This window comes from Dermacentor variabilis, chromosome 9, assembly GCF_050947875.1.
Source record: "Dermacentor variabilis isolate Ectoservices chromosome 9, ASM5094787v1, whole genome shotgun sequence".
NCBI lineage: Eukaryota > Metazoa > Arthropoda > Arachnida > Ixodida > Ixodidae > Dermacentor > Dermacentor variabilis.
In genome coordinates this window covers 20,840,626-20,864,988 of record NC_134576.1, presented here as the reverse complement: position 1 = coordinate 20,864,988, position 24,363 = coordinate 20,840,626, and the positions used below count along the sequence as shown (strand labels likewise).

General features: G+C 44.9%; 1 protein-coding gene across 7 annotated transcripts in view; it reads left to right on the top strand.

Annotated features, from left to right (window-relative positions):
- LOC142592536 (uncharacterized) overlaps window positions 1–24,363 on the top strand; it is a 238,163-nt gene that overhangs the window by 99,223 nt on the left and 114,577 nt on the right. For all 7 annotated transcript variants that reach the window (XM_075704033.1, XM_075704029.1, XM_075704027.1 and 4 more), the window contains one exon: window positions 18,022–18,085. In XM_075704033.1, the coding sequence (XP_075560148.1) occupies window positions 18,022–18,085 (64 nt within the window). The remainder of the gene's footprint in view (window positions 1–18,021; window positions 18,086–24,363) is intronic.

The following is a 24,363-nucleotide window of genomic DNA, read 5'->3' as shown; positions in this document are numbered from 1 at the left end:
AATTCGGAGTCCCCCCCCTCACTTGGCACATCTCATAATCCTATCTTGGTTCTTGCATGTAAAACCCCAGAATCTCGTTTATGCAAGTGAAAATAAGTTTTTCTCAGTGCACTAAAGGGACATCGACGTGTCCGTAGCTGTCAGAGGTTCACAAATGAACACACAGATGAACGAAGTGCACTGGACATTTGTCCTGTTTGGATGCTTGTAGGCCGGTCGCTAGTCCCGTCTGTATCTATTTATTTATTTATTTATTTATTTATTTATTTATTTATTTATTTATTTATTACAAATACCTACAACGCCCGAGTTGGGCATTATCGTTGGGGGGTTAATTACAAACATAAAAGTCAACTTCGGGAACAACGGCATTATATCATCTGTGGTATTAGAAATACAATAATCGTAATTAGTAAAGAAAAACAACACATCCAATGCATCCGATTATAAAATTTTTTATAAAATGGCACACTGGAAATATTTTCTAAAACAGATTCACATAAAGTTCTCTATAGCAGATGAAAAATTGGGTGCAGACACTATCTCATCCGGGAGTAAATTCCAATCTGCAATTGTTCGCGGAAAGAATGAAAACTTAAATACATTAATACGACTTTGGTAGGCCCTTATTTTCTTGGAATTGTTGCGTCTTTTAGATTGATAATGAGGTGGTTTTAAATATATGTTGTTATCGATTCCTGTGTTACTGCTGTTAATGTTGTGTAAAAGCTTTAACCTGATTATATTTCTGCCTGTGGACAGCAACTTCCATCCTAGATTTTCCCTGATTTGCGAACCTCTAATTGTGTAGTTGTAGATGCCCATGACGAATCTTGCAGCCCTTTTCTGAACACGCTCTAACTTATCTTCAAGAACTTTTGTGAAGGGGTCCCATGCTGCGCAAGCGTATTCTAACACCGGCCTAATATTTGTAAGATATAAAGCTTCCTTCAATGGTTTTGGCGCATACTTGAAGTTTCTGTGGAAAAGGTGCAAAAGGCGGCACGCTTTAGCGCTTGTTGTGTCAATGTAGGATGTCCAGTCTAATCCCGCAGTTAATGTGACGCCAAGGTATTTGACTTCGTCAACGCATTGTACTAAAACATTATTTATTGAGTATGAACTGGGCACCTTTTCTTTTGTTCGTAAATTTAACATGATAACACTTTGCTACGTTCAAATCCATTTTCCATTTAGCACACTAGGAACAAATTTTTTCGAGATCAAACTGCAACACACTCGTATGTTCGGCACAAGACATAGGATGGTACACAACGCAATCATCCGCATACAGTCTGATATTTGAAACACAGCCTTCGCTTAAGTCGTTGATAAATATGAGGAACAGCAACGGCCCAAGGACCGACCCTTGAGGCACACCTGATAAAACATTAACCGTTCTCGACGTGGCACCGTTCAGAACCACTTTTTGCTGCCGTTTATGCAAATAATCTTTAATCCAACCGTAAAGTGAATCGGGGAGGCCAATAAATGATAGTTTGTGCAAAAGTAAGTCATGCGGGACTACATCAAACGCCTTTTGAAAATCAATAAATATAGCATCAGTCTCTGTACTATTGTTAAAGCCAAGTGCAAAGTCATGTATGAATTCAGTAAGTTGAGTGGTACAGGATAATCCCATGCGAAATCCATGCTGGGTCGGGATGAAAAAATTATGATCATGAAGATGCTTAATAAGACCAGAGTAAATAACATGTTCTAGTGTTTTACAACAAACAGATGTCAAAGACACTGGTCTGTAATTGCTTGCCAAATCACGACGACCACTTTTAAATATAGGAGTTACATTGGCCATTTTCCAGTCATTAGGTAATTGTTGAGAATTTATTAACTTGGTAGATAATTCAACCAAGATAGGAGCAATACTGTGGGAACAGCGTTTCAAGACGTGATTTGATATACCATCCGGACCATGAGCAAAATGAGGATTAATGTGGCACAACAGAGCCCTAATTCCAGCCTCATTTAAAACGATGTCATGCATTTGAGGTAATTGTTCGTGTAATTCAGGTATCGGAGTATGACGACATGCTGTGAAGACGTTAACAGATCACTTTCATGCTGGAGAGCAGGAATGCCGACACTGTCTTTTCTGTTGCTTTTGACATATCGCCATAGCTCCTTAGGATTAGATCTTATTTTATCAGCTAGCGATGACAAGTATGCTATTTTTGCTGCCTTTAATTCTTGTTTCAAGATTTTAGTTAGAGTTCTAAGCTTGTCATATAAGTTCTGGCTTGGTGCTATCTTGAATGCCTTGTATACTCCGGCCTTCTTTCTTATTGACAGACTCAGTGTATGCACTAACTTGCGTCCCTTTTCTAATAGCCATGTTTCACCAACTGGCCAAACAAAGAGTACTCTGAATTAACACAGCAACCTGGCCTTTTGTCCTTCATCGGGGTTGTGCTGCTTTCCCCTAGGAATATGATAAGAAGTACTCCTAAAACATGTTCAACAAGTCTCTAACCCATCGTTATGCAGAGGTCCAGAACTAAAGTTGCAAAATGTATGTCTTAAAGGGACACTCAAGGTTACCAGAAAGTCAAGTTAAAGGGGTAGAGCAATGTTCTAGAACGTCTAAGGCGTCAATCTAATCGCGAACAGAGCTTTAGTAACCGAGAAATTGAGGTAAATGCATGACACGATTTGAGACCCCCCAGCGACATTCCGGTACTAGCCCGATGACGAAAGCACTCCTCATAATTTGTGTTACTAATACTCAACTACTCGTATTAAAATATCATTTTATTCGATTATAAGACGGAAGAAAATGCTACTTGTCTATGTCTATTCGATTCTAAGAAAAAATAACATTTTGACGTTACCCTTCAGTAGTATGGGTGGTCGAAAGGTTTCGTTTTCGCTCGACTCTGCGCCGCGCACGCTTTGGAGTTTCAGTAGTTTCGTTATCGCGTCGTGCTGTGCGCGTTCCGCTGGCTCGCGAAACTTTCATTTCGAACAAGCAGTGAGAATGCCACGTCCTTGTGATGTCGTGGGAAGCCCTCGTTGCTTTCCCGCTCCGGAGAGCCGGTGTTGAGGCCGCCGTCGTAGTACGCAACGACGCCGGCAGCGCGAGCCCTCAGCAGCAGGTCGCGCTCGTCAGTGCTTAAATCGCTGAATTTGAGCCCAGCATCGCGAGCCAATCTGTCGTTTTCAGGGTCCATTGTGACGAGCGTCAAAGTTTACGTCATAGAATAAAGTACCAGCTTATGGTCGCCCGTTTCTCCTTCTGCTAGCCACCATACTCTCGCTTTCGCTCTGCTGTCGGCTCTGTCTTGGCTCTGTTTCTGGCCGTGTGTTTGCGTTTTGCGCAGAAAAGCCGTAGCGCCGTCTGCGGACGCCGTTCTACTCACCGATGGCGCAACGTCACTATGAGACCATGATGTCAGTACTCCTCGATCGGAGGGCGGGCGATTTGAACTGCGCTAGAGGTATGCGGACGCTTCAGAACGCATTTTCTCTTAAAATAAGTCTATCCTTGGCACGAAACAAGCGTTTTGAGGTTTCTGGGATGGTATTTCAACAGTCCACGTTCACTTAATAGTAACCTTTAGTGTCCCTCTAATAAATAAATAAATAAATAAATATAATGCAGAAGGAAAGTTGACAGCTGGTATTCTGGTGGTGCTGCTGCTGGTTGTTGCAAGCCACAGGTCAATAAACCACATAGTTATATTTGTTCAGTTATTGTTCCCTTACAGTAAAACTGATTTGGGCAAGTTGCTTCATAGCTATTCAAAAAGTACAGTGCGACTGAGAAGAAGAAACACAAAAGCGCATTACAAGCACCGACTAACAACTGGTTTTATTTTCATCGAAACCGGCCTATTTATGCGCAAAGGCTTGCCATGTGACACACAGTTGACTCGGATATGGCCACACATGATCTACCAAAACAAGATACTGCAAACGATTAAGAGGAAGCTTTAGCTTGGGTGCTCTTATCTAAATACATGTAAAAGGAGAATTCGTTTTTCCTGGCTACCGCTGCACCAAATTTGACTAGGTTTGTTGCATTTAAAAGAAAATCTTAAAATCTAGTGACTGTTTGTTTCGCATTTTTAATTTAAGTCATTAATTTTTATTAAAAAATTGTCAAAAATAGTAAATTTTCAGAAAACGAAACTATCGTTTACAACTGTGTAACTCGGCAGTCAAAAATGGTATCACAAATATGTGAATTGCATCTAATACTACATCTAAAGTGGACAAAATTGATATGTTACACATGAATCTAATAAAATTTAGTGATATGGAAATGCAGCTTTTTCAGAACCCTTGTACACAACATGACAAATTCACGTAAGCTATAAATTAACATATTAAGTTTGTCTGCTTTGAACGGTTTAATGGATGCCACTTGCAGAACCAAAATATGTCTTAACACAGAGCTATCAATTTGTAAACTTCGTGCTTCTATTTTTCTAACTTTCAAATTTTTGAAAATTCTTTTAACAAAATTCAGGCCCTAAATAGAAGTTCCGCTTCCAGCAGTCCCTAGAATTTACCTTTCTCTCTCAAACGCAACAAACTTCATTAAAATCGGTCCAGAGTTATCTCAGAAAAGTGTTTCTATGTTTTACATGTATTTGACTAGGCTGCGTCGGAGTTGGGCCCGAGCTAAAGCTTCCTCTTAGGAACCTATTGTGCTTGATGCAATACGAGACCACGCTGAACTGGCATGTCGAAACAGCAATCGAATCTACACAGGCCAAGGCTGATGAGTGCGAAAAGAGAAGTCCCTTCATTGCTTGTGGGGGCCCCATCTGCGTGAGCAGGGTGTTGCTGCACCACGGACCCGAGCACACGGGGCTGCTGCATTTAACCGTGCATGGCTTAGCCGTGTCCGTGGAAGAGGAGATCCTGGGAGTTGGGCCTAGATTGTCTCTGAGCCTACTCACGGCATGAATACATTAGGCTTTATTCTCACAGCAGAGCCACATAGCATAGGCCCTGTTGTGCAGCTTGGCGGCTTTAGTGACCATAACCTACTGCAGTTCTCAATTGATATTCCACTGAAATTTGCTGGTGTTGAACGTAAGGTTATCAGGGATTATAACAAGGCAATTTACGAACAAATGAACAATGAATTTGAGGTTTTCTTTCAGAAAACGTTTCTTCCATCATTCACAAACAGGTCTGTTGAAGAATTCAATTAGAAATATTATGTCGCTTCTATTAGATAAATATGTGCCACTAGTCACTATATCTAATGACAAACATAACCCGTGGTTTTATAAATCGCTTAGATCACTCAGAAAAGAAAAAGGTTATATGCTTCTGCTAAACGGCTGTCATGTCCCTTATCATGGTCTAAATATAAAGATTGTTTAAAATCTTACTGTCTTGCAATATCTGAAGCGAAAAAGTATTTTTCCACCGATCTGTCCTCACTTTTACACACTAACCATAGAAAGTTTTGGCAAGCTATCTCTTCTGATCATGGCTGTAGTACTGTTACATTACATAACGCTGACAATGTTCTTGTCTCTGCCTCTGAGTGTGCTTCAACTTTCAATTCGTTTTTTTTTTTATCTCTGTTCACTAAAGAAGACTGCTCCTCCATTCCCTGTATCTCCGACCTTGATTATCGCTTCATGCCCCCTATAAATACCGTATTTACTCTCATAATGATCGCACCCCTGAATTTTGTCGTCAAAATTCGATTTTTTTATTTCCAGTGTAATGATCGCACCCTGAACTTGCCGCAGCGATATGTTGTGTGCCAAATCTAGCTAATATTAATTGCGCTTACCATCTGTCGAATGAACGACTCAAGACAAACCAAGCAGTCTGCATGCACCAAACATTCCTTAAGTAGATGCCTCATTTCCTTACTTTCATCACTTTCCGCACTTCTATGACTAAAAAAAAGCTGCAACCAAACTTGCCTTTATTGTGTGTAGGCTTTATAATGGTTGTGGTCCACAACAAAAAAAGGCGCCTTTCGATTCTTCTCATCTGCAGTCGTGGGCACGCAACAAATCGCGAACGGCAATGATAGTAGCCACGTTTACACTGATACGTTAAAAGTGTACCCTATTCATATGCCGACGCTTGTAACACACCTAAGATATTTACCCACTTTTAGTGCAAACATGCCGTATTAGGATAGTAGTGAAGACAGATGCCGCAGTTTCCGCAGCATGCCGGCCATGTGTTTCTATGTCACTGGCAGCTAAGTGCGCCTATCTGTTTCTGTCCCCTCAAAGTGGACATGGCTACGTTATTGCTGCAAACTTGCCAATGTTAACGATATTATTCATTACTTATACGGAAGAAACTGTTTCAATGCACGTAATGTACTTAGGAGAAGAAAAAAAAATTGTATTCGGCGCATTCGGCTTGCTCCGCCGGCTGCCATTTTTGTTTTGGTGTCCCGCAGCAAACGCGGGACGAAAAAACATTTTTTTTTTTTTTTCGCGGGAAATTTAACCCGCATAATGATCGCACTTTTTTGTCAGAAAAACTGACGCAAAATCAGGGGTGCGATCATTATGCGAGTAAACACGGTATTAGTGTTGAAGGCATTTCAAAACTGATGCGCGCTTTAAAGATGTGTATATCGTGTGGCATTGACAATATTAATTCGAAAATTCTAAAAAACATGTCAGCTATGTCCAGTCAGATTTTATACTATTATTTTTCCGCAGTCTTCTTCATCGACCGGTCTTCTTCCTGCTGACTGGAAGATAGCCAAAGTTAGTCTGATAGTCAAAGATGGAAACAGACACTCACCTGGTAACTACTGCCCAATTTCGCTAACATGCATTTGTTGCAAGCTTCTTGTTGCAAGCAATTTCTTGTCTAATCGGCAACAGTTTGTGTCTGTGAATAACTTTAGCTCCTCCACATCAATTGTAACGTCAGATGTACCCCAGGGTAGTGTATTAGGCCCTTTTCCTAATTTTTATCAATGATTTGGCCAGCAACATATCCTCCTGCATATAACTTTTTACGGATGCTTGCGTAATCTACAGAACGATTAACTGTCATGATGACCATGTAACTTTACAAAATTACCTTCACCTAGTTAATCAGTGGTGTGACCGTTGGCAAATGACACTTAACACATCTAAGTGCTGGGTTCTTTCCTTCAGTCGTATGAAACCAGCTCCTAAGTTTCCTTGCAAAATCTGTTTGGCTAAGTTCCTCATCACTCTATTACAAATATCTTGGTGTTTATTTTTGTACTAATTTTGCCTGACGCTCTCACATCGAGAAGATATCCGCTAAAGCTAACAGAACTTTAGGGTTTTTATGTCGTCATCTTCATCTTTCCCCATTTACCATCCTTCAACAGGCCTACCAAACTTTTGTACGCCCTCAACTGGAATATGTTTCATCGATCTGGTCTCCTATCAACAATACTTAATAGATGAATTGGAATCCATCCAAAATCGTTCCGCCCGCTGTATAACTTCCAATTACAGTCGTCAATCTAGCATTACCCAAATTAAATGCGATGTTCCCCTTCTCGACTTGGATTCCCACTGCTCTGTTGCCCTTCTATGCCCTTTCATATACACTTATATAACTCGTGGTCCAGCTGTTTGTCGCTTGAAATTCCTTCTCGTACATCTACTCGACTTCGTAATCATCTCAGTTTCAGGCACCTTTTTGGCCGCACACAGTCATTCAATAACTCTGCATTACCACGTGCCATTGCACTATGGTATTTAGCCTTCCAAATGATATTGTCTCATTAAAAGGTCCTGCCAAATTTCATGAACATTTGCAACTTCACATGTTCGCTAGACTATGTTCTTCGACTTTGTATTCTATTCACCTTTGTATTAATTTACGACTTTGTATTGTATTGTATTCCCTTCACTTTGTATTTCTTTTTCAATGTTTACCAGTGTTCCTTTTTTTTCCATTCTACAAATTTATTTGTTTCTCCTACTATGTAGTTACCTTTTTGCCTTAATTATTGTCATTATTCTGTAACCCCCCCTACCCAATGCTCCTCCGAGCCTGTAGGGTAAATTGAATAAATAAATAAATAAATAAATAAATAAATAGAGCCAATGCCGAGTGCTTGTGCCTTGAAGGCCTCTTGACGAATGCAATGCACTCCTTTGGCCTCGATTTCACATAGACGGCACCCCCAGACTGCCTGACCCAGGGCAAATCGATAGTTGCCTTTTCCTGTTCTCCTCTGGAATCTTCACCTTTCTTTCTTACTTTGCATCTTTCCTGTCTTCTCTTCCTTTTACTTCCAATGTTCCAGGCAGCAAAAGTTTACGTGGTATAGTTTATCCTATCTTGGGTATTATTTTACGTGAACAAAGGATTAAGAACTGGAGAATATTTACAAAGTATATTTACAAAGGATAAGTGCAGCGTTGGCCAGTTCAGCCAACAGCTCGAGAGCCAGAGAGTGTTCGTCGTCTTCGTCGGGGCGCCCACGTGCATGGTCCACAAGAAACACGCAATATGCATGTATCATTATCCCCATTTTCAGAAGCACTGTCCCGGTGCGTCTAAATATCGGTGATAACAGGAGAGTAATTTGGCTTGAGGCGTGCGACATGCACAACGTCAGTGGAATTCGGGGCAGATGAGGCACTGGTACTGACTGGAGTGATTTCGTACGCAACTCGAGTCACGGCACGCAGCACTCTATGCGGGCCTGTGTACCGAGCCAGGATTTTTTCTGACAAGCCAACGTGACTAGTCGGGGACCGCAGTAGGGGGGGGACAGGAGTACCAGAGATCCAGGTGAAAAGTGGACATCTCTGTTTTGGCAATCGTACAAGCTCCGTTGCTTCTCTTGGGAGGTCAGGATGTGAGCGCGGGCAGTTTCGCGCGCTAGGGCTGCCCTGGTGATGGCTTCAAGTGCATACTCGCTAGTCTCTGCTGCGGCAGATGGACGGAATGCGTCCAGTGTCAGTGTGGGTTCTCAGCCGAACAACAGAAAGAATGGGGAATAATCGGAAGTGTCGTGACACAAAGAATGATATGAAAAAGGGATATAGGGTGGGGCAAAGTCTCAATCAGTATTGTCGGGCGAGACATACTTTGCAAGCGTGTTTTTTAGGGTGCGATTCAGACGCTCCGCGAGACCATTAGTCTGGGGATGGTAAGACGTAGTCAGCTTGTGCTTGGTTGAGCAGAACTGCAGGATGTCGGCGTTGACTTTGGAAAGAAATGTCCGACCATGGTCAATGAGCAGTTGGTGTGGAGCACCACACTGCAGAATCACGTCGCGTAAAAGAAAATCGGTGACACATGGCGCAGCTTGTTGGAAGTGCTCTGGTGATGGCGTAGCACGTGGCGCAATCTGTTGCCACATTGGCCCACTTGTTGCCAGACGTGAATAGAGGGAAAGGTCCAAGTAAGTCCAAGCCAATGCGAAAGAATGGCTCCAAAGAAATGTTGAGCAGTTGAAGGCACCCGGCAGGGAGTGTCGATGGTGTTTTTCGGCGCTGGCATTTCTCACACACCGCAACGTATTTTTGGATGAAGCAGGCAAGGCCTGGCCAAAGGAAGCGCCGGCGAATCCTGTCGTAGGTGTGGGAGACGCCAAAGTGACCTGCCATTGGTAAATAATGAAGTTCTTGGAGAACAGCTCACTGGGGGTGCTTGGGAATGACGAGGAGTAGGGAAGGACTGTCGGGGCGTGCATTGTGGTGGTATAATACACCATCCTGGAGAACAAACAGGTGAAGGGACGAATCAGAAAGCAAAGATTCCTAGCCATCAATGATGGCGCACAAGGTGGCATCACGGCGTTGCTCGTTAGCAATGTGTAGGAGATGAGAAACGGAGATAATGCAATCGTCGGCATCGGAGTCAGGTTCGGCGGGTGGTTTGTCCACTGGATAGCATCATAAACAGTCTGCGTCTTGATGTAAATGGCCCGACTTGTACACTACTACATAGGAATATGCTTGCAGCCACAGAGCCCAGCGACCAAGCCAGCCAGTAGGATCCTTGAGTGAGGGAAGCCAGCAGAGCGCGTGGTGGTCTGTGATTACAGAGAATTGCGTGCCATACAAGTGCGAGCGGACTTTGTAAACCACCTAAACGAGAGCCAGGCATTCACAATCTGTAATCGAATAGTAGTGCTCCACTGTTGTGAGGAGGCGGCTAGCATAGGCGATAACACGATCTTGACCCTGTTGGTGCTGGGCTAAGACTGTTCCGATACCGTGACCACTGGCATCAGTATGCATCTCTGTAGGAGAGGATGGGTCAAAGTGGGCCAGTATAGGTGGCGTGGTGAGAATGTTAGTGAGGTGGGCAAAGGCGGCAGTTTGAGCGGGGCCCCAAGTGAATGGCACGTCCTTCTTCAGAAAAACAGTAAGTGGTCGGGCAATTGCTGTGAAGTCTTTAACAAAGCGTCGGAAGTAGGAGCAGAATCCTACAAAACTTCGGATGTCTTTGACAGACTGAGGTACAAGAAAAGACATGACAGCACGAATTTTGTCCGGGTCTGGTTGAAAACAGGAAGCGTCGACGAGGTGGTCCAGCACTGTAATCTGCCGATGACTGAAGTGACACTTTGATCAATTTAGTAGGAGTCCAGCCTCGCGGAAGACTTGAAGAACACCTGATAAGTGCTCAAGGTGTGTCTCAAATGTAGGTGAAAATACGAGAACATCATCTAAGTAGCAGAGGCATGCTGACCATTTGAACCCTTGAAGCAAAGAGTCCATCATACATTCGGATGTTGCTGGGGTGTTGCATAGACCGAATGGCATAACTTTGGTATAGCCCCTTCAGTCACGAATTACGATCGATTGTCGATAAAAGTGTTGAATTTGCATAATTTTGTGCCAAGGTGCTGGATACTCCATAGAAAGCAAGTTAAGGGGGGATGAGAATGACTACATTTTGTAGAGAGCCATCATAATTTCGTAGTAATTAAATATTCATTTATTGTAGTCAGTCAAGCTTTGTTTCTCCATTGAAAATATTTAATCAGCCGTTCGAATAACCTGCACTGGTTAATTATTGAGGGCTAGCATTACAACAAGGGGAAAAAATATATTTCGTAATTAAGTGAGACCTCGTTAAACCGTAGTTGGCCGGAGCTCAGAAAAGATACATACTAAACGATAGTACTGTTTAACCAAAATAGCATGAGATCGCCCATTTACCTGTCGAAAACGGAACTCAGAGAGAGTGCGATGAAAGGGGGAAAAAACATGCAATATTTATTCACTTCGCGAGACAAAAGTGTTATTTTTGTTCGATGCCGTGGCGGCCTAGCACGACGATAGCGGCCTCAAACTTATTGAAGCTGCGTGCCAGCTTTTCAGCCAGCCCCCTCTTCTCAGCAAACACTCGCATGGCAGATTCCCCATTGGCGTTACGTAGTCTCCGTGCACACGCGCAGTAGTGCTGCAGAAGTCCCAGGGCACCTTTCTCATTGCTGGGTACCGGAGTTTGGAATACTTTTTGTTTGGAATAGAGTTACGTTATCGCAGCCCTGTTCTCGTTGCAACGATCACTTTCATGAGGCTGACGTAACGCGCAGTTTCTGCCACTGTTGGGCCTGAATTGCCCCTGCTGCCACTTTCCGTGTCCTCATCACTGTCGCTAGTCGACAGTTCGGCAACAACAGAGGCAATGAGGGTGAAAAGTCTTACCTCGTAGCCGACATCTATTCGCGGTCGCAGCAGCGCTGCCGAGCAACTCTTTCGCATTCCAAATGCCACACACCGTAGTCAACAGCAGATCCCTGTCGCGTGCCAGCACCGGCTTTGTGTCACGTTCGATAGCACATATGATGTCTAATCTTTCTTCTATGCTGAGCACCCGGCGTCTTTTTTATCCGAGCTTCGGCATGACGCGAGTCCTCGCTAGCCCGACGCCACAACACTCTCTGGCATGGTGTCGAAATGATGTTGATGTTAATGTGGCTTCACGGGCAAACACACAGGGCGCTTGGAGGCCATTGTTCCACTCTCTGAATCTTGTTGTTCTGCAGGGCCGCCCGATGGAGACGACGCACCGCCGTGTTTGCGCGATGAAAAGTGGAAACGCTACGTTTTAACCGATGCATACGCAATAAGCTGGTATGGTTTATGCGGATACAAAACACATTATGTTCAATGGCCACTGAGTTGGGGATTTGACTTTACTACTTTTAAAACGAAACTTCTTTGAGCGGGTACGGTTTAACGAGGTTTTACTGTACTACCGAAACGCCCCATTTCAGACGCCCCTTCAAATAAGGTAGTGCCTTCACCAAAGTGGTCATCTGAAGTGACACGTTTCATTCAGAAGTGAAACGGCTGTACTTGAAGAAAGCGGAATGTTTACTTTACTGAAAGCTTAGTGTTCCTTGTCTATGACTTGCAATCACTGCACAGTTATGACAAAAATAAATTGCGTCCACGAATGTATATGCCGTGACTGAAGGGGATAGACCATCAGGGGTGACGAGTGCGGTCTTCTCTTGGTCCTTTTCATCCACCAAAATTTGCCTAACCCGCCGTGGCTGCTTAGTAGCTATGGTGTTGGGCTGCTATGCAGGAGGTCGCAGGATTGAATCCCTGCCACTGTGGCCGCATTTCGTTAGGGACGAAATGCGAAAACACCTGTGTACTTAGATTTAGGTGCACGTTCAATAACCCCAGGTGGTCCAAATTTCCGGAGTCCCCGACTACTGCGTGCCTCATAATCAGAAAGTGGTTTTGGCACGTAAAACCCCATAATATAATTTTTTTAGCAATTTGCCAATAACCAGACCGAAGGTCTATTGATGAAAAGTAGTTGGCACAATCGAGAGCGTCGTCAATGCGAGGCAAGGGGTAGACATCTTCCCTGGTAATGCGGTTTAGATGACGATAATCTACGCAGAAACGCCATGTGCCATCTTTCTTTTTAACAAGCACCATGGGCAACACCCAAGGGTTTGACGAAGGTTCAACAATACCTTTGGCAAGTATCTTGTTCACTTCATCTTGAATAACCTTATGCTCTGAAGCAGATACTTGATATGGCCGGTGATGAATAGGAGTGGCATCACCAGTATTTATGTGATGCTTAACAATTGAAGTCTGGCCCAATTGGTAATTGTTGAGGTTGAAGATGTCGTGGCAGGAAACCAAAAGGCGACACAGAGCTGCTGCTTGTTCAGGCAATAGGTCCGCAGCAATCCTGGGCCGAAATGTTGTGTCCGGGCATGTGGACATGGTGAAGAATCTAAGCAAACGCCTACTGAAAACGTTGTGACGTGGTCATCTCCTATAGCACGCAGCGTTGCAACCGGTATGCCACGGGGTAGAACTTCCTTTGTTGGGCCAAAATTGACGACGGGGAGCCATGTCCGGTTATCGATGACGGTGACGACGGAGTGGGGCATAGTGATATTGCGCATCAAAAGGACTCCAGGAAGAGGTGTGGCAACGTAATCACCATTGGGCACAGGGAAAAATGATAGCAAGTCTTTGATAGCAAGGCTTTGGCAGCAGGCGGACGAAGGCGGTCGTACTAAATTTTTTCGACAGTTCGGCATGAATATGCGCGAGTAGAGGAAGTTTGAGGCAAAGGGTACCGGCAGAACAGTCGACCAAAGCTGAATGAGCTGTAAGAAAGTCGAGTCAGAGGATTAGGTCATGGGGATAGTTGGTCAGCACTGCAAAAAGAACAGAAAGGTGGCAGTCGGCAATGCTTATACGGCAAGTACACCTTCCAGTAACGTCAACAGTGCTACATCGGCCACGCGTACGGCTCGTGTAGTAGCATGTGTGAAAACGTTCCTCAGTCGACGACGGAGGTTACAACTCATTATGGATACCTGGGCTACAGTATCTATTAACGCCGTCAAAGGGACACCATCGACATGAACATCAAGTAAGTTCTGGTTCATTGGTAGCGTCAATGGAGGATTTCGACATGACGAAGATAATACAGCAACATTATATGGGTTATGCAGGGTGTCTACCAACCGGGAAAACCGGGAATTCTCAGGGATTTTGAGTAGTCTGGAAAAACTCAGGGAAAGCTCAGGGAATTTGTGCTTCTATCAGGGAAAATTGGCTGTAAATTTATTGAAAGGGAACCCAAAGTCACGGTAATGCTGGCCCGAGTAACAGAGAGGAATCGTAACAAATGGTCTTTGACGCCGCCTCATCGGCTGGAGGAGTTGTCAGAGCACAGTCAACGAGCGATTTTCCGGACGCTAGATAATTCGGACGGCTTCGCGGCACCAGTACGTACCCCACAGGGTGTATAAGAACGCTGAAATTTCGGGCGCAAGAACCCTTCGCCGTCAAATTTTCCAGACTTTTTGCCATGACCGCAGGTCCGAAACTGCATTAATAAAAGCCACAACCTCCGCCATTTTGATAACCTCGCCACCTCGAACCGGCACACTTGCACGCAGAACCACTGGCAGCCGTAGCAACCACCGCAGCAATGCTAGGCCTAGCTTAAGCTTCTTGCCATTCTGTACCGTGTTTTTCATTGAAAGAATTCGCCGCTATCAGCAGTGGCACCGACACCGCCTTTGTGGTCATCGCGACTGGCTTCGAAGTTCGGAAAGCACAATGCGTTGCATAATGCCGGTTCCCGAAAGTCAGCTTCACCGCGTTACAGAAGTGTTATGCTGTGAAGCATAACAAGTGTGTGAAGGGGCAGCTGACACGGGACACAGTATGACATATATTCCTTAATTATACACGCGTACACCCGCCATCTTTTGTCACAGTACGAGCACCTATATGCCTAATTAGTGTACTGGCAGGCCTTCAGCACTTTTTCGGGCTTGCCTGTGGCGATTTGAAACCTTAAGGGCTGTGAAAGGCATGCATTCATTTTTTTTGGACGTTTTGTCGGCCCCTAGGGAGTCCGAAAAATCAGACGCTGACTGCACAATTGTCCAAGAGGATGCTTCAAATAGTCCGTGTGGCGAATGCGCAGCCTAAGGAAAACAAGAAGACAAAGGACCTAGGCATTGAGAAATGAACGGGGAAGGAAGCACGCTGCCACTTTTTTGAGGGAGCTTGCACTCTAAAAGCAAAGTGATGGCGGACACGGAGATGCAGGTGTCTGTCACCCAAGTAAAAAAAAAAAAACTCTTTAAAGCAGTGAAACGCAACACTGAGGCCTTGTGCGTGGGCTGAGTATGTCAGGACAGTTAAGGTTGACTTACCAGCTGTTGCAAGAGAATCTAACTTGTGATAAAGTTCGGGCTGCATACCAGTTAGTTTGCTATCAATCGATAGAAATAGCTCATAGTCGAAAATATTCTGTATGCATCTTCTTTTTATTCACATTTGAGAATGTTCGACTCTGTCTGCAATGGGTTTTACTATTTTCCTTCGAAGATATTTTATTCGCTGTGCATTTTACTAACCCCTCCCTTCTGTTTTCTTTTTGAATAAAATGAACACTACCCCTTACTATTCAAACTGGATTAAGTTGTTTTTTTATTTTTTAACGTGCTTACTAGAGAGTGACACCATCGGGCGACATGATGTACGGAGCCCGTCTTGACATAAAACAAAGTTCTGTGTCACTCAGGAAACATTGCAAAGGGACTCAGGGAAAACCTGGAAAACTCAGGGAATTTGGAAATGTCAACTTGGTAGACACCCTGGTTATAGCAGCTATGTACAGCTGGCATCTGCGATTCCTTTGGGTCACGAGTGTCCCCTTGATTGGCTCAGTAGTGTGTGGCTGGTGTAAGTACCAAAATAAAATGAATTCTTTATGACTTTAAGCTCTTTCCCCAAATTGCCTGTCGCCTTCTTTCGAAAAGAGGGTGCACTAATGACTCGCTGAATTTTTTCATACAGCACAAAGGAACCTACTCAAGGTACCGTGTCATTCACTGTAAAAATCCTGAAAAGACTGCCAGAATGTTGTCACCATTTGTAGTTGCAAAATGTATTACTGAAAAACTAGGCCCCAGTTAGAAGATCACGAAAATGTCCAGTGGTGGTCTCTTGCTCGAAGTCCATCAGAAACATCAGTCCCAGAAGTTGTCTGAACTTTTTGAACTTGGAAACACTTCAAGCCTGCACCGTTCTCTGAACAGCACACGAGGAGTGATATCCGAACAAGACTTCTAGATTTGACCCAAACTAAGCTCCTTGAGAGAAGGAAGGAACAACACGTTATGAATGTCCCTACAAATTAAAACCCAACGAGGCAAGGAAATCCACTGTGGTGTGTCAGATGTGCCTTTTTGTTGTCCTTGCTCAGCTTGTGCTACAACAAAATTAGACACTACTAAACACCTCACCTTGGCTTTTCCCACTAGCACACTACCTGAATACATTGAAACAGGCTATCTGAAGATCCATGTAATACCCCTGTCACATGGGGAGCAGACTAAAGTGCCCTTTGAGCACGCCGACGTGCTGTTTTGGCAACGCGAGAAATCTTTTCAAATTGGTGCATCCAATGGCGATTGGGAGCATATATTCGTTAACTTAAGAATGCGCGCACAAAAAGAGTTTGTTATTGCTAGGGACTGCATTTACAAACAAGCTACGGCAGCGACGGTGACTTGACCAGTACCAGTCCAAATGACGTGTTCGGCCCCATTACCTGGCGTGGTCATAAAACTGTTCTTATTAAAAGCAGTTAATAGAGAGGTTTAGAGTGTCCGGTATTCGGATAAACGCAGTTGGGGCGTTGGGGTGGAGCCATAAACGGGAGCGGCCTGCATGGTGCATCCACCTGGCGGCGCAAAGCTCAAACAGACAAAAGCAGCTAATATTGCTGTAACCAAGTCTATTCTACTTCGCTGCCGATGTAAATTTTCGGCGCTGGCGTAATTGTGTTGCTGCCAAAAATTTATACCCGCAGCAAAGTAGAACACACTTGGTTACTGCAATATTAGCTGTTTTTGTATATTTGAGCTTTGCGCCACCAGGTGGCTGCACCATGCAGGCCGCTCCCGTTCATGGCTCCGCCCCAACGCCCCAGTCTGCATTTACCCGACTAGGACACTCCAAACCTCTCTATTAACTGCTTTTAATAAGAATAGTTTTATTTGCTTTACTTCATATGCTTGATTTCATGTTTTAAAAAATGATAACGCAGCAAAGATCAGACGATGGTGCTGCGAGCGCATGCGACCTCATTGCGGCTTGCGTTTGGGGCCGCTAATCTATAACGTGTTCCTGCTTGCGTACGCAAACGCAAACGCACCCAAGCGCTAGGGGCCCCAACACCTTGCGTCCCCTAAACTAAAACTCTCTACTCACCGACAAGTGCACTCTGCAGCAAGTGTCACGAAGCGTTCACGTGTGGCAGCCTGCGAATGACCCTAGAGGTGAAGTGCACTTGCTCAAAGTGCGCTGAAGTTTGCCCGTGTGACAGGGGTCTTAGACCTTACATACTAACTTTTGGCCACGGCTCTCAGAGCTGCCAAGGCGGCCTCAGCTGTGCTAAATGTGCTTTGCAAGAACATCCTGCCAACAACTGCGATTGCACACCTCACTACGCAAATTGCAATTAGCGGGCACCTGGCATGCTCTGGGTCTTGTCCATCATGGAAGAAGGAACAGCAGGTCATAACCCTCAAAGTCAAGGGGAACATTTCTTCTAACTTTTTCCCTACCATGGGGAAAGTAGGTGTCTTTTGTATGTTCGCCATATTTTTAAATTTTTTTCAGTGCTCCATGTTTAAGCATTCTTTTGCCTCTGATGTCACCAGACGTGTGTGTACTGCTTATCACGATGACGTGCCTTCCTACAGAGCAATAGTAGCCCTACTTAATTGTTTTAATGGATAACATGGCATGGGAGCGTTGTAATAAGTGGTTTATTTTGCCATAGAACATATAGAAGTATAAGTTTATGGTGCATCGGCTGCTGATCATTATATCCAATATATATTGCTGAAAGCAGTACCACTACGAGTGGATTTGACTGTACTTTCGTGCAATGTTTCTGTTTTATTTTGACAAATAAGTTTGTTTTATTGTGAATCTCATTGAAGCTTATTGCTTGTAGTTTTTCAGCTGCACTGTAATTTCAAAAGGAAGAAAGATGTGCAATTCTGACCATCTTGTCATCCTGCAGGTGCTGTCACTCAGTGGGAATTTCACATCGGAGCAGCCGGCTAAAGTCGAGAAACAAAACTCTGGTATGTGTTGCTTGAAAGCGACTGCTAATGTGCAAGCATGTCTCAGCATTGTTGACCACTTTGCTGTGTCACTTAGTGCTTGGTGATATCTTGGTGTGTTGTGTGCTAACGTTGATCACTGTATTTAGGCTGGGCAGGTCTGGTAAACCAGCTTGTCGCAGATGCCATTCTGTGTTGGGCATTGCTTACACGTTCATCCTTGTATCCCTGTTTGGATGATAATAAGTGCAGAGTTCTGTGGATTGGGGCAGGACCTTTGAGGTTCACAAGAACATAATGAAAGCCTGTGTTTATTCCTCATTGCCAAAAGTTATTTACAGCTAGCAATATTCTTATTATGCACCAGTATATCCCAAAGTTATAGTGTACTACAGTGAAATTTTGATTTAGAGAACTTCAGGGTACCGCAGCTAATTGTTTATTCGGAAAGGTCGTTACAGTGAAATGTAATGTTAACCAATGTTAACCATTCTGCCCATCAATGCCTCACTTGTCACTGTGTGAGCTATCCACGAAAATGTCGCTGTTTGCTCCTGGCCTGCGATGCTGCTATTTTCCGTAGATTTTGCCGCCACGCACCACCGTATAGTGATAGTAAGAGTGGCACATGCAAAAGATACTGACGCCGAGAAAGCCACCGCCAGAGAGGAGGCTCCATGTTGCCTCCAAAGTGAAATGTTTCCTTTTTTTTTGTTTGTCTTCGCATTCCTTGCCGTGTACTGTCTCGCTTGAGGCAGACATCCCAAGCGCAAGTGCATGTAAACGACACTGTCTGGAAATTGCGACCATGTGGCATCCCGGTGAGCACGGAGGTTCGCACACATAGCTGGTACGGCTGCAGAAAGAAGAGTGAAAGAAGATGTACCTCTGTGGAGCATGGTAATGCTCCACAGAGGTACATCAAGTTTTGTGAGCATGAGTTCACAAAACTTCATGCATTGTCGTCTCGGCAACAGAAGAAAAGTCCCCTCTCGTGCTTTTCTCCTGCAGTCCCGTCTCAAGTTTATTGAACCCATGCGCCGTGGTATCCAGTTTCCGCGCCTTCTCATCTGCTGGATTACTGTTCCGAATTCCCTGAACAATTCATGGAAATGTAAGAATCTCCACATTTCGGAATATTAGTTCGTAGTACTCGGGCGTTAACACGATATAGAAACTGAATAACGATAATTATTCTAAAAAGCTCTATATACAGAAGTTCTTAGTAATGCAATTTTTTTAAATGAAGAATATAAGAAGTCGGAAGGGGATTTATAAAAACTTCGTTAATGTGATGTTTGTAGTAATGAGGCTTTATTCTAGAATCTTCACTGAGTGGCGTGACCGGGCCGTTCCACCTGACGTGTTTTATGTCGCCAGTAGTGGCAGCGCTGTAGGCGCTAGCTATTGAAAGTGTATCGTGACATGTATCGTGGTGAAGGGGCGTCATGCACTGGCTCACGGGCGGTTGCTGGATTGCTAAAGCGGTCAGGTTTTCTCTGCATGGGCCTAACGTTTATTTTGTGTGGATTTCTTGGCCACTCATGATGAATGAACTGTCAATTTCAAAAGTTTGAAAAATAGTTTGAACGGTGGTAAAAAAAATTAGAAAGATAATTATTTGCTCAAAGTTGAAGTAGATTGTAGGCTACATTGTAGATTACTGAGTGTAGAGAAAAACATTAGGCGTGTTCGAAGTTTATTGAAACGGACCCTCTTCTTGGAGCGAAAGGATCCCTTCTATCTGAAATAATTATACAAAAAAAAAAAAACAGCTATGCATTGCACAATGTGCACAAACTCTCTAATCACATAGCATGATTCAGAATGGAGTTCGCCAACCACATAGCATACCTGCCAACCCTCCTGATTCGCCCGGGACACTCCCGATTTTTTACTGAACTTTCCGATTGTACGATCACTGTCTTATATCTCCTGAAAAGTGGTCTCCGTTAGCGCAATAATGGTATTTGCGAAACCGGCACCGCGGAATATACAGCCACATCGTAATCGTCAGCAACACCAACGGCTGCACTAGCACCATCGGTCTCATCGACTAAGCAGCCGACTATGGTGCCTAGTAACCGACCAAAGCCAGGGCCAATGTAGCTCTTGCATTTCATGCATGCCTTCCTCCATGGTGCATCTTGTTGCTGCTGCTTGTGTGCATGATTAGTGTTGGCTAGGCTGTCTATGTGCGGTGCACTGTGTAAAGTTAGAATCCTCGTTTGCTTGATGCCATGGCGCTATCAAAGCCCAAGAAAAGGTATTTGCAGAAGTTCTTGCGATCTTATACTTCTAAATTTCCGTGCTTTTTGACATCAAGAAAAGGAAAACATTTTGCATATTGTACAATGTGTGGATTTGGCGTCAGCGTGTCTCGCGGTGTCAAAGGCGACTTGAAACTGCGTGTTTGCATGGCGAAGCATCAAAGCTATGTTCACACTGCTTAGCAGCAAGGAAACATAGTGAACTTTCTCCAGAACAAGTGCGATGACAGTGTTATACGTGTGGAGTGCCTGTTTATGGGATTCCTCGTCGGAACACAACCTACCCCTAGTGTCAGCGACTACGTTGGGCCTCTTTTACGGAAAATATTTCTGAAATGCGATGAAACGAAGCGCTATGGATGTGGACTCAATTCTGAAACGCAACTCTGAAGAATGCGTAGGTGGCCAACCTGAAACTTACTTCGCAGGCATCGCTCTTGAGTCTTCGTTTCTTCATTCAGAGTTTTCCTCAGCTGCTGCCCCAAGATTCCACTGAATCTGCTGATGACGCTTTAGATACTCTCGAAGCTGAGTTTGCCACACTACAGGTGCACAGTCTTCCAGAAGACATTTTGAATGAAGAAAGGTGGGACGTGCAGTGGTCTGTGGTTGTAAAAATGAAAAACACTGATGGAAAACGTGTTTCACCGTGTTGCCTAGGTGATGTTGGATTTACTCGTGGTACCGCATAGCAACGCAGAGTGTGAGGATCTTTAGCACGGCACGAAAAACTAGGGCTGAGTTCTGCTCATCAACGTGCAACACAACCCTCCAACACTTGCTGCTAGTGAAGGGACCACGTGCTAGTCTGGACCACGTTTTGAGCAAAGCTACCTTGACGAATTTTTGTAGTGAGCAATGTCTGCTGCTGCAAGGTCCTGCAAAAGGACTCATCGAGCAGTGCCTGAAGCTTTGAATGAACCTTCCCCCCCCCCCCCCCCCTTGGCCCGTATAAAAGGTCTCCCGATTTTTGATCTCGCCAGGTTGGCAGGTATGACATAGTGGTGAGTGGCATGTTGGCCCTGTGCGGATTTGTCTCCCATTGTCTTTTTCGTTTAAGACCAGCGGGCACCTTGAATAAAGAAAAATTCTTTGTAGTTTCACTTTGCACATATCCTGTGTTGCAGCTGGGCACATAGCAGTGATCGAGCCGTTGCTTGGAACTTATTGATTAGTGTGAAATATTCGCATGCTTGTTCACCGCAGTTAAAAGAAAACCAAATATGCTGGAAACGCAATCAGTCGTGCCAGCCAAATGCAACAAACGTGCACGCAGAAACTAGGCGCAGTCAACAGTAAGTGATAGGAGTAATGAGCACGTCCTTGCATGATGTGCTATAAGAAGCCCTGCATCTCAATCGGCACATTGCCCATGTATTCTAAAGCATGTGTGGTGGCCCGGCCCATGCTAACGTTAGTGAAAGCCCGGTCAAGTGATGTACTGAGGACAGGCTGCCCGGGCCTGGCGGACAAATTGGCCAATTTTTGAAGCAGGATCTTTTGTTTAAAGGTTCAGACGGTTCTCTGAGGCGGAGCCTCCGAGAACCCAATTGAGGACAAAGCCGTTTGTTTCAAAAAACACACAAACATTTAATAATACTAGAACGAGGATAAAAAACCGTAAAATAAACACTTAAAGAGACATCACAGCAAGAAACGCACGCTAGGGTGGTATTAACAGTACACGAGTCCGGGCTGACCACAACTGTGAGGGCGCATAGTAGTCTTGACGTGGAGAAGTGGAGACAAGATGACGAGAGAAGTGGGGTCGGTCGCCCCAAGGGTCGGGGTGTTGGACCGTTGACCGGGCGACCAGAGTGCGGCAGCTCTGGCTTGGAGAGGGAAGGCAGGTGGCTTGGCTGCACGAGCAGATGGCGGTGGCATTCTGTCCAGGCAGCTGGGCATAGAACTTGGGCCCATAGCCCGACTGCACTAGTTCTGCCCACAGGCACAGAAGCTTGCCAGCCTCGGGTAGCAGTTCACAATCGGGTTGAGTGGCGACGCACAGGAACGGGTTGGCAGGAGGCCCCGCTCAGGTGAAGTCCTGGTGGCTCGGGCCTGGAACCTGACGGCCTGTTTTCAACTTCCGGTTCAGTGGCCGGCCTCCTCCTGGCGTCGCTTCCTGGAACTCCACCCCCTGCCAGCACGCCTTGCTTTTCTGCTGCTCTGGCCGATTCGTCGTTTGCTCATTGGCTGCTTGAACCTCCATGGTTTCTTCCGATTGGATTGGCCTTTTTTGTTTTAATTTCTTTTCTTGCACCGCGTGTTCACATGCGGGAGGCTTTTTGAAGTTGTTGTTTTTCATCCAGCACGGAATTTGCCTCAGTGCACCCTAAATCGAAATTTCGCCTCCAACAGTCACTAGAATTTAACTTCTCTCTCAAATGCAACAAATTTCATTAAAATCAGTTCCGGGGTTATCTCAGAAAAACATTTTTGCGTTTTACATGTATTTGAATAGGCCGTGTCGGAGTTCGGCCCAAGCTAAAGCTTCCTCTTAAGATGGGTCGCTTTTGGCGTGCCACCCCTGCTTTCGAAAATTGAATGGGCCTGGAGCTCTCGCTAATGGCACACTCAGGAACAGCAGTGCTGTGTGTTGTGATTTTGCTGCTCTGGTCACCAGTCATAACCTTTTTCCGCGGGGACTGTACCTACCTCCAATCTGATAACAGTGCGCGAGCATGTGCCCAGAGATACTTCCACCGGCACACTCATGTTGTCGGGGAGATTACATGCTGTGTGCTTGAACTGAGCAGTGGCGTGAGAGGCACTTAATCTTGCTGATACTGCTGGCGTGCCAGTGGAAGGCGTGAATGGTATCTCCGGCCATCGGCTCGAGCGTTGTTAACACATACGTGGTCTGTCAATGAAGTGTTTGGCAATGTGGACTTCGCAGACTACATAGTGCTGACAACTGCACCATGAATTGCGGTGCTGTCGCAGACGGGGACATCACTGCCCAAGTAGTTGGTGATGACCACGCAGTGGAAGATGATGATCGTGAGGAAGAGGGAGCACCGATGCAACCTTTGTTATCGCAAGTGATGGAAGGACTGAATCGCGCACGGCTGCTCAGTTTTGAAGAACATGAGAGAAAGATGCTTTCCGACACATTTGAGCTCTTAAATATAAGCTTACAGCAATCACTTTCAGAGAAAACATAAAATATTCATGGATTTTTTTCTTATGTAAAAGGTTATGGTTCCAGAGGTGCTCCCACATCTTTTCCCGTTCAGATGTAGCCTTCTGTGTATCACTCTCGTTTGTTTGAATTCAATTTAGTTCAAATTCAGTGAGCATTCCCGGGAAATTCGAATTAACAAGGTTTTACTGTAGTTGTCCCACAGCGAGACACGATAGTGACACGTGTACTTATCTTTATCGGGTGACCACGTTTCGCCGCCTAACAAATGTTATCTCACAGCGCGGGACGCGCCTGCATGTATCCGAAGTTTCTGGAAAGTTATCGATGCTTCTATCCGCTGTCTGTTGTCGCCGAACCTTATGTTATCTGATTTCATTGCCTGACGCGAATGGTGTAGAACTTTGTGGAAGGCACGCGGGTCCCAACGATTAGTCTGGAACATTCGACGATTGATGTATAAAAGCCGACGCGCTTGACCCGTTGATCAGATTTTCAACGATCGCCGACCGTGTTCGCCGCTATCGTTGTGCTATAAGTGTAGCCTGTCTTGTGGGCACAGGTTCACCCAATTAAAGTTTGTTTTGTCATTCACAGTATTGCTACTCTGTTGAAGAGGTAGCTTAGCGCAAATAAAACCACGGACACAAGGAAGACAGACAAGGACAAGCGCTTTCAACTTTCAACAATTCAGCTCTGCTACTCTGTTCTTCTACGTCACCACCACGTGACAATAGTACGACAGGGTCTGTCTATTGCGTCGCTTGATTACGCATGCATGTGGTTGCCTCTTTATTATGAGCTTTGCAAGCTAGGAAAAGAAGCTCAGCACTATGCGATACAGAAACTACCCAAAGGTGAGAGTGCAGGTGGCGTGGAGTCTAGCG